Source organism: Aquarana catesbeiana, linkage group LG02, assembly GCF_042186555.1.
Source record: "Aquarana catesbeiana isolate 2022-GZ linkage group LG02, ASM4218655v1, whole genome shotgun sequence".
In the NCBI taxonomy this organism is placed as follows: domain Eukaryota; kingdom Metazoa; phylum Chordata; class Amphibia; order Anura; family Ranidae; genus Aquarana; species Aquarana catesbeiana.
The window spans coordinates 93,666,255-93,678,894 of record NC_133325.1 but is presented as its reverse complement, the minus strand read 5'-3'; the positions used below and the strand labels follow the sequence as shown (position 1 = coordinate 93,678,894).

At 43.0% G+C, this 12,640-nt stretch overlaps 1 protein-coding gene across 2 annotated transcripts in view; it reads right to left on the bottom strand.

The window, feature by feature from the left end:
- Positions 1-621: 621 nt before the first annotated feature.
- LOC141127061 (calcium-binding protein 39-like) overlaps positions 622-12,640 on the bottom strand; it is a 76,520-nt gene continuing 64,501 nt past the window's right edge. For both annotated transcript variants that reach the window (XM_073613223.1, XM_073613224.1), the window contains exons 3-4: positions 4,904-5,068; positions 622-767 (exon numbers count right to left, since the gene is read on the bottom strand). In XM_073613223.1, coding sequence (XP_073469324.1) covers positions 645-767; positions 4,904-5,068 — 288 coding nt within the window. In that variant the 3' untranslated portion in view covers positions 622-644. The remainder of the gene's footprint in view (positions 768-4,903; positions 5,069-12,640) is intronic.

The following is a 12,640-nucleotide window of genomic DNA, read 5'->3' as shown; positions in this document are numbered from 1 at the left end:
AAACTTCATCATACCAGGGATATTTACTAGACTCTTGGTGGACAGATTTAAGTGTGTTATTGCTAAGAATTACAGGCCTACAATATAAAACGCCAAATTTCTTTGCAAAATAATTATACTGCTTTGATACGCAAAAATCTGAAATAATCATACCGCCAAGGAGGTTAAGCCCCTCCTACTGTTAGGCAAAATCTGTCCTCTGTGTTACTTACTACTGATCCCTGAACTCTGCCTCATTTACTACTTACCCCTGTCCTCCACCCTGCTGACCCCTGTTATTCGCCCTACAAACTGTTGACCCCATCTCTGCCCTATGGACCCCTGTAGACTGCCCTGCTGGCCTCCCATCATTTGTCCCCCTGAAATTTTCTACTGCACCCCCACATCAGACACGCTAGATCCGGCCCTGTTCTGAATCAGTACCTTCCTTTTTGTGAGGCATGTTCAGTTATAACACCTCATAGTTCTTTAGGAAGCAAACATTTTTGCACTTTTGTTCAATATGAAGAGCTTCACAAATACGTATAAACTGCCAGAGAGCACTTAAGATTCTTGGCAAAGGTATTAGATGACAACGTGCTGTATTGTAAAGTCAGACGCATTGTAAGTCAGGCAAACTCATCTAAATTAAATTTGCTTTACACTTACCCTTTAAGTAGTATAAAGAGTATATGTTGGTGGGAACTGATATATTCCACAGTTGGGCAACGAGTGCCAATCTGTCTTCTCAAGATATTGTTGAAAATCTGGGACACATCCTTCTTACCCTGAAAGACATATTTTCAAATTACAGATATAATTTAAAGATGGTCACACACATTACAATCTTATTGGACAATCTCTGTATAATTTGTTTCAACAAGAACTTTTTCTATTTAATTTATATTCAGTCAGACAGAATGTTACAACGTTTTTGTATCTAAAAGAAGAGATTGTGAAGTGCGTTGCTTAGGCTTTGTATAAAAGCCTGCAGGAAGTGTAAGGTGGTTTTGTTACGAGCAAATAAAATATAAAAAATTTAATACTGTATCTGGATCAAATACTCAGAATCTGAGTAACAATCTTATTTTTGCAGTACCATTAAAAAGTACTCTCACCCAGCATGGAAAGTTTAGTGTTGAGAATTCAGCCTATGAACAACTATCCAGGTTCCATTTTAAAATTACACCGACTTCTCTACAGTCATTGAATCTCTTGAACCTGTCTCGTGACAAAAATGTTTTTATTTTTACTAGTGCAACATCATTCAATATGGTTTTACACTCACTGAGTACCTTAGACCATGTAGACAGGGGTATTATCAAACGAGGGCTTTTACATTTGAACACAGTGCAGCTGGAAAGCATGCATTTGAATGTAATAAAAGGCTGCATTTGACCTGCTATACCTGCAATGCAATACATCTCCAATAAGACTTACCTGTATTAAAGAGAAAATACCTGCAAAGCAGGTCAAAAGCAGCCTCAGAATTGCCATTCATATTGTAGCAATGAGGTAAATGGGAATCTACTCTTGATGGGTTGTTTCAAACACAGGTAAACAACGCCTTTGGACAGAAAATCCCAATAATTACTGACTAAACGATGCAGAAAAAGGCATTAAAGCAGGACATTCCTTCTTTTGCTAAAACACTTTTTTTTTTTTTTTTACTTCAAGTGTTTGTAACCCTAAAAAACAAAAACAAAAAAAACAAAAAACAAAAAAAAAATTGACCCTGCTTCCATGAATAACAGCACAGTGCACATATTTTCATTACACAGTGAATTTTAGTGTAATTTGACCCCCTGTATAATCTAAAATACCTGACTGATTCTGCCCTCCCCCCCTGTAAACTGACCATGGTTTATCATGGTTGCTAACCCCCGACACCGTGGTCGGTTTACGTGAATCCGTCATCCGCAGCCCTCTTCTGCTCCCCCCTCCCTTCCTGCCTGTCAGTGCTCATGATCATATATTCCCCTCTGTTAAATAACGTTGTGGCCCCACTGTATGTGAGTTCCGGGAGGTGCTCTGAAATAAGGTAGAAATCTGCAAATTTTTTTTTATAAAACACATACAGTGGGGCACATACCATTATTTAACAGAGGGGATTTTGCGATCATAAAGTGGCTTTACAACCACTTTTGATTTAAGGCCGAGTTTCACCCAAAAGTGGAACTTCGGCTTTAAGCACTCCTGACCCCCTGACATGATACATTTGGCATGTCGTTTTTAGGAAGGGGAGCGGGTACCTAGTTTTCACAGGTGCCCAGCTCCCACTTGCACTCCGGGCCGCCTTTTAGGTGAAGCTCCACTTTAATTCCCCTAATTTCACAGGGTAAACCCCAAGTGGGATACAGACGTTCTTTAGCAATATGAGACTACAAACTTTACAGCTTCTAATGCCATCAAGGTCCTCTTTACAGGTTCAGGAATGGTGTTGGTAATAATAACAACACAGTGTGGCTGATTTGCTAGAGTAACCAAACATTTTCATTACACAGTGAATTTATACTTAGGCTAGCCATACACGGCAAGATTTCTCACATTCAGCCTTGTAGGTTAAAAAGGAGCAATCAATCAGTCGCCTTCCCTATTCACAGTGGACAGCCTGAATGGAGAAATCTCCACTGCTTACTATTGTATTCTGGCAGCTGCAGCACCTGTGTCTCCCTGGATACCTAAAGTTTCTTATTGGATGTCGTCACCTGTTCAGCTGACAATTTCCACCGGCTCAGTCCATTTTTCTTTTACAATATTCACAACAAAAGTATGAAAAACATTCAATTTCTCAAATCTATAAAACTTGTGCTGGGCGAACTCCTACCATTGGAACCATGTATCAAATTAGAATTAAACATAAAAAAGAGAGAGAGATAGTCACAATCACACCTACCTGGATTTTAAAGAAATGCAAATGAGCAGATGGGTAGGATTATGACAGCTGTTCATTTTATATTCAGCAATAGTTACAGAACAGTGTGGGGCTATTACATCACCCTTAAAGCAACTGTCACGAAGAATAAAAATAACGGTGCAGTAAAGCACCACCTCATTTTCACTTAGATTATTGTCAAGTAATATGTTTTCTCTAGTTCACTTTACAGGATTTCAGGGTGTAAAATGGTCTACCTTAAAGCTGAACTCCAGGCAGAAATAAATGACACAAATAAAGATTAAAAAACAAATATGTGCAGCAGCACTTAATGATGAGTTGCGTCTGCACTTAATTTTTGCTTAGGCCAAGTTCACACAGGCCTTGAACTTTAAAGCAGCCTTTAACATTTTACTGCGACAGAGGTGTTTAACCACTTGTCTACTGGGCACTTTTACCCCCATCCTGCATGGGCCAATTTTCAGCTTTCAGCACTGTCACACTTTGAATGACAAATGCGCACTGGTAGGCAGCACTGATAGGTGACACTGATAACTGGCTTGTGTTTACATCCTGTGATCAGCTGTCATTGGACACAGCTGATCATGTGGTAAAGGGCCGCAGTGATTGGCCCTTTACCCTGATCCACGATCAGCTGTGTCCAAAGGACTCGGCAATTAGAGTGCAACGCTTGTGAACCGCAGGGGGCTGACAGGTAGCTTGATCATGAGAGGACATTCATGTACACCCTCCTGACAAACTAAGCCCGCACTGTAGCCGTCTTTTGGCTATAGTGCGGGCAGGAAGTGGTTAAAGTGGATGTAAACCCAATGTCATCCTTTCTAAACTATTGCCATAGGGGTTATCTATAAGGATAAACATGCCTCCTGCATGTATCTTTACCTGTCAAATGTCTCCCCTTTGTTATGAGACCCGAAAAACTGCATATTCTGTGGGTGGGTCTGTTGTCTGGAGCTCAGTGGGTGGAGTCGTGATGTCAGTAGACTCAACGCCCACCTCTACACTCCCCTGTCTATTTCTTACACTGAACTTCTGCTATGATCTCTAACATCCAGTGAAAAGACAGGAAAGTAACCACATGACTTCAGCATGCCAAATCATGCTGAGGTGTGGAACAGCCAATCCTTGCAGAGCTGCTGAAGAAAGGAGTGGGGGAGGGAATTAAAAAATACTGCCTGTGTCTTAGGCTAGTGCACGAGATGTAAATCACCTGTCACTCACAGCAAGGGGGAGGATTTGACAAAGTTTTTCTCACTTTGTCAAGATTTTTCTCACTGAACAATAAAAGAGGATTCCTCAGAGATGGATTAACTCTGTGTAGCAAGACTGGGCTCAAATGATAGAAAATCTTATACTCTACAGTAGGATTAAAAAAAATGCGGGTTTACATCCACTTTAAGTCACAAATCGGGGACACTCCTAAAATGCCCTGTGAGATTTTTTTTTTTACAATGTTAAAACCAAAAGTCATCATATTTGACACTTTGCAATGGCAACTCAAACGCGCTGTAGATGCCATAGGCCAGTTTGCAACCCATTTTAACAGAATGGAGGCAGTTGCAAAGCATCACACACCTTCTGAACTCTGCAAGCATTGTTATTTTTGCATCTTTGGGACCTGAAGCAAGGCTAACTCTGCCGTGTATATACCTCCACCCGGCTCCTAATTTAAAAAATTTTGAGTGGCATTTATAGACGGTCATGTCGCGGAAAAGGAGGAGAGAGCAGAGTGACACAGCAAAGTCTTATCAGTCTACTACTTTTCTTTGGCTGGGAAGCGTTAAAGTATCTTCACTAAAAGTGACCCTTCCGATTCAATTTAGAAACAACCTTTTTTGTAAGGAGTCATGGACTTGTGAAGAGGGAAAAAAAGGACCTGTGTGTGGCACCTCCTCAAACGGCAGAGACTGAGGCCAGAATCACAAATTCTGAGATCATAGAGTGTTTCATCAGGTGTATCTGGATATGCCATTTTGCAAGCTACCAATAAAGAAGGTGTCCTGTGTAGCAAGGTGAATGTATACATACCTCAAAGTCTATGAGGTGCAAATTGGCTATCAATGTCACTAACAAGCCACTATTGTAGAGCTCCTGTGCTAGCTGAGCCACAGTCTCGGTCTGAGGCTCCTTGTCTCCTGTACCGCATAAAATTTCCTTTGTGGCTTGGAGGGATTTGGACACCTCTTCAGATGCCTGAAACATGAGAAAAAACAACCTGTAATACACTAACATTTTAAAGAAGATTGTTCAATAAAAAAAAAAAAAAACAGACATGCCTTTTTACAAGTAATCAATAAAAGCCAACAAAAATGTCAGAAGTAAACTAATCCATTAGTATGCAAGATGTCTTAGCAACCAGAGAACATGTATTTCCATTAGCAATCAGAAGCAGTACTGAAAAAAAGTTATAAAAAGGAGTAATTTAAGGCCGCTTGCACAAAGGAGTACAAAACGCTGTGTTTTTTACAGACTTGAAATGAAATGCATTGTTGTCTATGTCTATGGAACACAGCTCAGTAAAGATTAGTTATACATAGTTGAGTATAGAACAGTAAAACAAAAATTGAAAATTTTACATTTGACTGCAGTAATTTACTCGCATACGCGTGTTTACTTGTCTATAGGCATGTTTACGCAAGTATACAATGGGGAAAATATTTATTTGATCCCCTGCAGATTTTGTAAGTTTGCTCACTTACAAAGAAATGAAGGGTCTATAATTTTTATCATAGGTGTATTTTAAATAATAGCGACAGAATATCAACCAAAAATCCAGAAAAAAAAACAAGATACAAATGTTATATATTGATCTGCAGTTCAGTGAGTAAAATAAGCATTTGATCCTCTACCAACCAACAATAATTCTGTCTCCCACAGACTGTCTACAGTATGTGCTCATGTGGTACAAATTAGTCCTGCCAATTTAAGAAGGTGCTCCTAAAGACAACGCGTTATGTGTATAAAAAGACACCTGTCCACAGAGTCTTTCTTCCATTCAAACCTCACCATCATGGGAAAGACCAAAGAGCTGTCAAAAGAGGTCAGGAACAAGATTGTAGACCTGCACAAGGCTGGAAAGGGCTACAACACCATCAGCAAGAATCTTGGTGAGAATGAGACAACTGTTGGAGTGATTATTTACAAATGGAAGAAATACAAAATAACCCTCAATCTCCCTCGGTCTGGTGCTCCATGTAAGATTTTGCCTCTTGGGGTAAGGATGATCATGAGAAAAGTGAGGGGTCAGCCCAGAACTACAGGGGAGGAGCTTGTGAATGATCTCAAGGCAGTTGGGACCACGGCCACCAAACAAACCATCGCTAACACAATACACCGTCATAGATTGAAATCCTGCAGCGCCCACAAGGTTCCCATCCTCAAGAAGGCACATGTCTGAAGGCCCGTCTGAAGTTTGCCAATGATCTAAATGATTCAGAAAAAGATTGGGAGAAAGTGCTGTGGTCAGATGAGACCAAAATTGAGCTCTTGGGCATTAACTCGACTGTCTGTGTTTGAAGGAAGAAAAATTCCGACTATGACCCGAAGAACACCATCCCTACAGTCAAGCATGGAGGTGGAAACTTTATGCTTTGGGGCTGTTTCTCTGCTAAAAAGGTACAGGCTGACTTTGCCACATTGAGAGGCCAAAGGACGGGGCCATGTATTGTACAATCTTGGATGAGAACCTTCTTTCCTCAGCCAGAACACTGAAGATGATTTGTGAATGGGTCTTCCAGCAGGACAATGACCCGAAACATACCACCAAGGAAACAAAAAAGTGGCTCAAGAAGAAGCAGAGTAAGGTCATAGAGTGGCCCAGCCAGTCGCCAGACCTTAATCCTATAGAAAATTTAAGGAGGGAGCTGAAACTTTGAGTTGCCAAGAGACAGCCAAAAAACCTTAAGGATTTAGAGAAGATCTGTAAAGAAGAGTGGACCAAAATTCCTCCTAAGATGTGTGCAAACCTGATAACCAACTACCAGAGACGTCTTACCTCTGTGCTTGCTAACAAGGGTTTCTCCACCAAGTACCAAGTCAAGTTTTGCTTGGGGACCAAATCCTTTTTTACTCCCTGAACTGAAACTCAATTTATAACATTTGTATCATGTGTTTTTTCTGGATTTTTGGTTGATATTCTGTCTCTATCATTTAAAATACACCTATGAAAAAATGTTTTAGACCCTTCATTTCTTTGTAAGTGGGTAAACTTACAACATCTGCAGGGGATCAAATAATTATCTTCCCCACTGTAAATGAGTATATTACAACAAAGAAGAATTTGACTCTTCTATACACTTACACACCTTTACTCGCCTATACCAAACATTACTCAGGTCTTTACACACAGTTTTTCTACTCTGTCAACAGGTTCCTGAGCAAACATCAGTAAATTATTACACCTGTGTGCAATTGCCTTAGACTGGCTCATATAACCAAGAAAATTTTTTATGCCTCAAAACTAAAATACTCCACGCACGTATCATCATAATTCCATCATAATACAAATTAAGGTAAATCAGAGCATTTTATGCCACACTCCTCAACAGAGTGATGTTTCTCAGGGGCCCCAGTTCAAAGGGTGCCAATTTTTCAAACCACTGGTTTGACAAACAGAAGAAGTATAGGCAGATCTCACAGGGCATGTCACCATCAGTGAAAGATCTGTTAGTGTATGGGCACTATAACAAACATAGGAGGGCAGTTGGCCATACATGCTTGATTCCACTGCCCTTAGGTACCTCAAGCAGCCAGAGTTATCGTGAAGGAAACCTCTGTGAAAAAAAAATATGGGTGCTACCACTACTGACCTCCTTCTAAAAATGCTAGTTGCCTGACAGTTACACTGATCTTATGGTGGCTTTAGAAAACATTTTCAGATATGTGTCTGTATTATCATTTACTTGTATGAAAAAGTAACCTGTTCTCTTTGTATTGCTTCCTTTGCTGTGAAATACCTTGTTATACTGCCAGTCCCTTTTATACAGGACTGAGCCTGCACTGTTTGGGTGACAGCGACTAGGATATGTGATGTTGTCAGACCAGCCGATAGTCACAAAGTCTCTACCCCCACCCCTCTAAATACATTATGAAGCTGAGAACGGCAGTCTTGTGTTCACTAGTGAAAAAAAAAAATATATATAGTTATAATGTGTGTGAGATATATACAGTATCTCACAAAAGTGAGTACACCCCTCACATTTTTGTAAATATTTTATTAACTCAACACACAGCCATTAATGTCTAAACTGCTGGCAACAAAAGTGAGTACACCCCTAAGTGAAAATGTCCAAATTGTTCCCAATTGGCCATTTTCCCTCCCCGGTGTCATGTGACTCGTTAGTGTTACAAGGTCTCAGGTGTGAATGGGGAGCAGGTGTGTTAAATTTGGTGTTATCACTCTCTCTCTCAGGATCTGAAAAAAATGAATTTTTGCTCTACATAAAGATGGCCTAGGCCAGTGATGGCGAACCTATGGCACGCGTGCCACAGCTGGCACGCAGAGCCATCTCTGTGGGCACGCGAGAGGGTCCAGGTTCACGGCGGGGAGGACACGGCAGCAAGCAGCGGCGAGGTGCAAGAAATTATCTGCATGAGTGAGTGGGCGGCTCCGCAGCCTCTGCGTGGAAGGCTACAGGCCTAACACCTCGGGAGAGAGAGAAGCAAGCAGCGGCGAGGTGCAAGAAACTGCACTAGTGAGTGGGCGGCCCCGCATCCTCCGCGTGGAAGGCTACAGGCCTAACAGCTCAGGAGGGAGAGAAGCAAGCAGCGGCGAGGTGCAGGAAACTGTCTGCACGAGTGAGTGGACGGCTCCGCTTGGTAGGCTACAGGCCTGAAAGCGCGGGAGGGAGAGAAGAGCTTCACCGCTTAATTTTATGGCTGAAGAGGGGAGCAGCATCCCTGGCACCTTCCGGAGCCCGGACTCCTCAAACCCCCTTCAACAGTGAGGCCTGGAGAACAGACTGACTGTGGGCCTGGAAGACGAGGACAGGCGAGAGGCGCAGGCTGTGAGGAAGCCGCTGGATGGAACAGAGCAGAGCGCTCTCCCGGATCAAGGATGGAGACAGCTACCGGGCACAATTATACACTGAATACCTGCAGACAAAGACTGGGGCAAGGAGGCAGAGCAGGGACAGAGCTAGAGGTCTCCCTTTCTCTCGGCTCCCCTCTTTTTCTGTCCCCCCTCTCTCTCTGCCCCCTCTCTCTGTTCTCTCTCTCTCTCTGTCCCCCCCTTTCTCTCTCTCTCCTCTCTGTGTGCCCTCTCTGTGTCCCCTCTCTCTGTGTCCCCCCCCTCTCTCTCTCTCTGTGTCCCCCCCCTCTCTCTCTGTCGTCCCCCCCTCTCCCTCTGTCGTCCCCCCCTCTCTCTCTCTCTCTGTGTCCCCCCCTCTCTCTCTCTGTGTCACCCCCTCCCTCTCTGTCACCCCCCTTCCCACTCTCTCTCTGTCACCCCCCCCTCTCTCTCTGTCACCCCCACTCTCTCTCTCTGTCACCCCCACTCTCTCTTTCTGTCACCCCCACTCTCTCTTTCTCTCTCTCTCTCACACAATCTTTCTCTCTCTCTTACACACACCCCCTCTCTTTCACTCAGCACCCCTCTCAGGAATTGCCGCGTTGGCACTTTGCAACACAAAACCAACTTATTTATTTCAGTTTGGGCACTCGGGCTCAAAAAGATTCGCCATCACTGGCCTAGGATATAAGAAAAGTGCCAAGACCCTGAAACTGAGCTGCAGCACGGTGGCCAAGACCATACAGCAGTTTAACAGAGCAATGAAGAAATCCTGGACTGCCACACTCTGAAGGCATCTTTATTGTAAATTGTTAAAATCCAACATAGAACCCTTCACAGGGACAATACAGAGCACAATAGCTAATGCGTTTCACATCAATGGATGCTTACTCATAGCTAGCTCAGCTATGAGTAAGCAGTGGGACTCCTGTGGGGCAACCTGTGAAGCTCTGGTGAACTCCATGCCCAAGAGGGTTAAGGCAGTGCTGGAAAATAATGGTGGCCACACAAAATATTGACACTTTGGGCCCAATTTGGACATTTTCACTTAGGGGTGTACTGACTTTTTGCTGCCAGCGGTTTAGACATTAATGGCTGTGTGTTAAGTTATTTTGAGGGGACAGCAAATTTAAACTGTTATACAAGCTGTACACTCACTACTTTACATTGTAGCAAAGTGTCATTTCTTCAGTGTTGTCACATGAAAATGTATAATAAAATATTTACAAAAATGTGAGGGGTGTACTCCCTTTTGTGAGATACTGTATGTATACACACACACACACACACACACACACACACACACACACACACACACACACACACACTATATTACCAAAAGTAATAGGATGCCTGCCTATACACGCACGTGAACTTTAATGACATCTCAGTCTTTTGCCCCGTACACACGGTCGGACTTTGTTCGAACATTCCGACAACAAAATCCTAGGATTTTTTCTGACGGATGTTGGCTCAAACTTGTCTTGCATACACACGGTCACACAAAGTTGTCGGAAAATCCGATCATTCTGAACGCGGTGACGTAAAACATGTAGGTCGGGACTATAAACGGGGCAGTAGCCAATAGCTTTCGTCTCTTAATTTATTCTGAGCATGCATGGCACTTTGTCCGTCGGATTTGTGTACACACGATCGGAATTTCCGACAACGGATTTTGTTGTCGGAAAATTTTATAGCCTGGTCTCAAACTTTGTGTGTCGGAAAATCCAATGGAAAATGTGTGATGGAGCCTACACACGGTCGGAATTTCCGACAACAAGGTCCTATCACACATTTTCCGTCAGAAAATCCGACCGTGTGTACGGGGCATTAGTCTGTAGGGGTCAATATTGAGTTGGCCTACCCTTTGCAGCTAGCTATAACAGCTTCAACTCTTCTGGGAAAGCTGTCCACAAGGTGTAGGAGTGTGTCTATGGGAATATTTGACCATTCTTCCAGAAGCTCATTTGTGAGGTCAGGGACTGATGTGGACGAGAAGGCCTGGGTCACAGGCTCCGCTCTGTGCAGGCCAGTCAAGTTCCTCTAACCAAAACTCGTTCATCCATGTCTTTATGGACCTTGCTTTGTGCACTGGTCCAAAGCATTTGGTGGAGGGGGGATTATGGTGCGGGGTTGTTTTTCAGGGGTTGGGCTTGGCCCCTTAGTTCCTGTGAACTTTTTTTTTTTTTTAATTATCTTTTTATTGACAGATGCACACGAGATGACAATTACATGTAGATAGTTAAGCAGCCATGCTATATCACAGTAAAGGTAATACCACAATCTGACAATATCTGCTTATGGGACTGAAAGAAGGCAGTTTTGTGCCAACAATAAAGAGTTCGATACCTTTGAGAAAATAGCAACTAGTGATGATGATCTATATCGCAAACGGAATTCGGCCATGACAGAGTGCATCAATTTTTGAGTTAAAAAAAAAAAAAAAAGAGAGAGAAATGGAGAAGAAAAGGGAAGGTAAGGGTGGAATGGGGGAGAGGGAAAGAGAAGAAAAGAAAAAAAAGGGGGGGGAGGGCCAGAGGATGCGAACAGTGTCCTGCCAGCCACACACCATTACGTTCTTTATAGGCAAAAAATTGGTTCATAAGTATTGAGAATATTCACCAGAGAAATGGAACTGATCCCAGTAGAACCACCTGGTTTTGTGTTCTTCCGATTTGTCCCGAAGAGCAGAGGTCAGATGCTTCATGCTTTCTATATCTTTCACTCTGGCAAACCATTGGGCGATAGTAGGAGGAGACTGTTGTTTCCACATGGCTGGAATGCATGCTCTCACTGCATTGAGTAAATATTTAAGTAATGATTTGTTGTATTTTTTCCGGGAAAGAGGGGTCAGGTTAAGAAGAACTGCTGCGGGGTCTCCAGACACTGAGATATCCGTAAATTTGTGGATCAATTGGAAGACTTGCCGCCAGAATCGTTGGATGCCGGGGCATTCCCAGAAGATGTGTAAAAGTGTGCCCCTGTGGGAATCACATCTCCAGCATTGATCACTCAATTGTGGGAATAGTTTGGCTAGTACGGATGGGGTTCTATACCACCGTGTAATGATTTTGTAAGTGGTTTCCTGATACTTACTACATAACGATAATTTATCAGCGAAATTGAGTATCCTATCTTTTTGTTGGTTCGTAAAAGTGACCTACAGGTCTTTTTCCCATTTGGAAAGAAAAGGAGGTTCTGATTGCGCATCGAGATCTAGTAGAGCTTTGTAGGAAAGGGACAGGGATTTCCGTATCGGACTATCCCCCAAACAGAGCTCCTCAAATGGGCTGAGAGACCTCTGAAAGAGGTGTGGCTTGGGCAGTGAGTTCAGAAAGTGTGATAATTGGTGTACCCGCCATTGGTTCAGAAACTGTGATCCCGAGCCCGTGAACAAAGTTCTGCCCGGAATCCAGCCATTCGCACAGAGGAAATAGGACGCACGTAGGATCTTCTGTGGCGAGTGTACGTAAAATGCTGGGTCTGACAATCCCCGATCGAACTCGGGATGTCCTATTATCGGTGTCATTGGGGACGGAAAACTGAGTTTAAATATGGAATGTAGATGTGCCAGTATTTTCGTCCCTAAGTACTGGATACTGTGAGTCGCCCATCTAAAGGGGAAGTTAGGCTGTAGGCTCTTCAGGATAGGGTCTGGGAGGGAGACATTAAGTGCCTCAGACTTTTGGAGGTTTACCTTGAAGTTGGATAAGGCACCATAGGTTCTCAGTTCTCGTAGTAGGGAGGGCAGTGAAGGG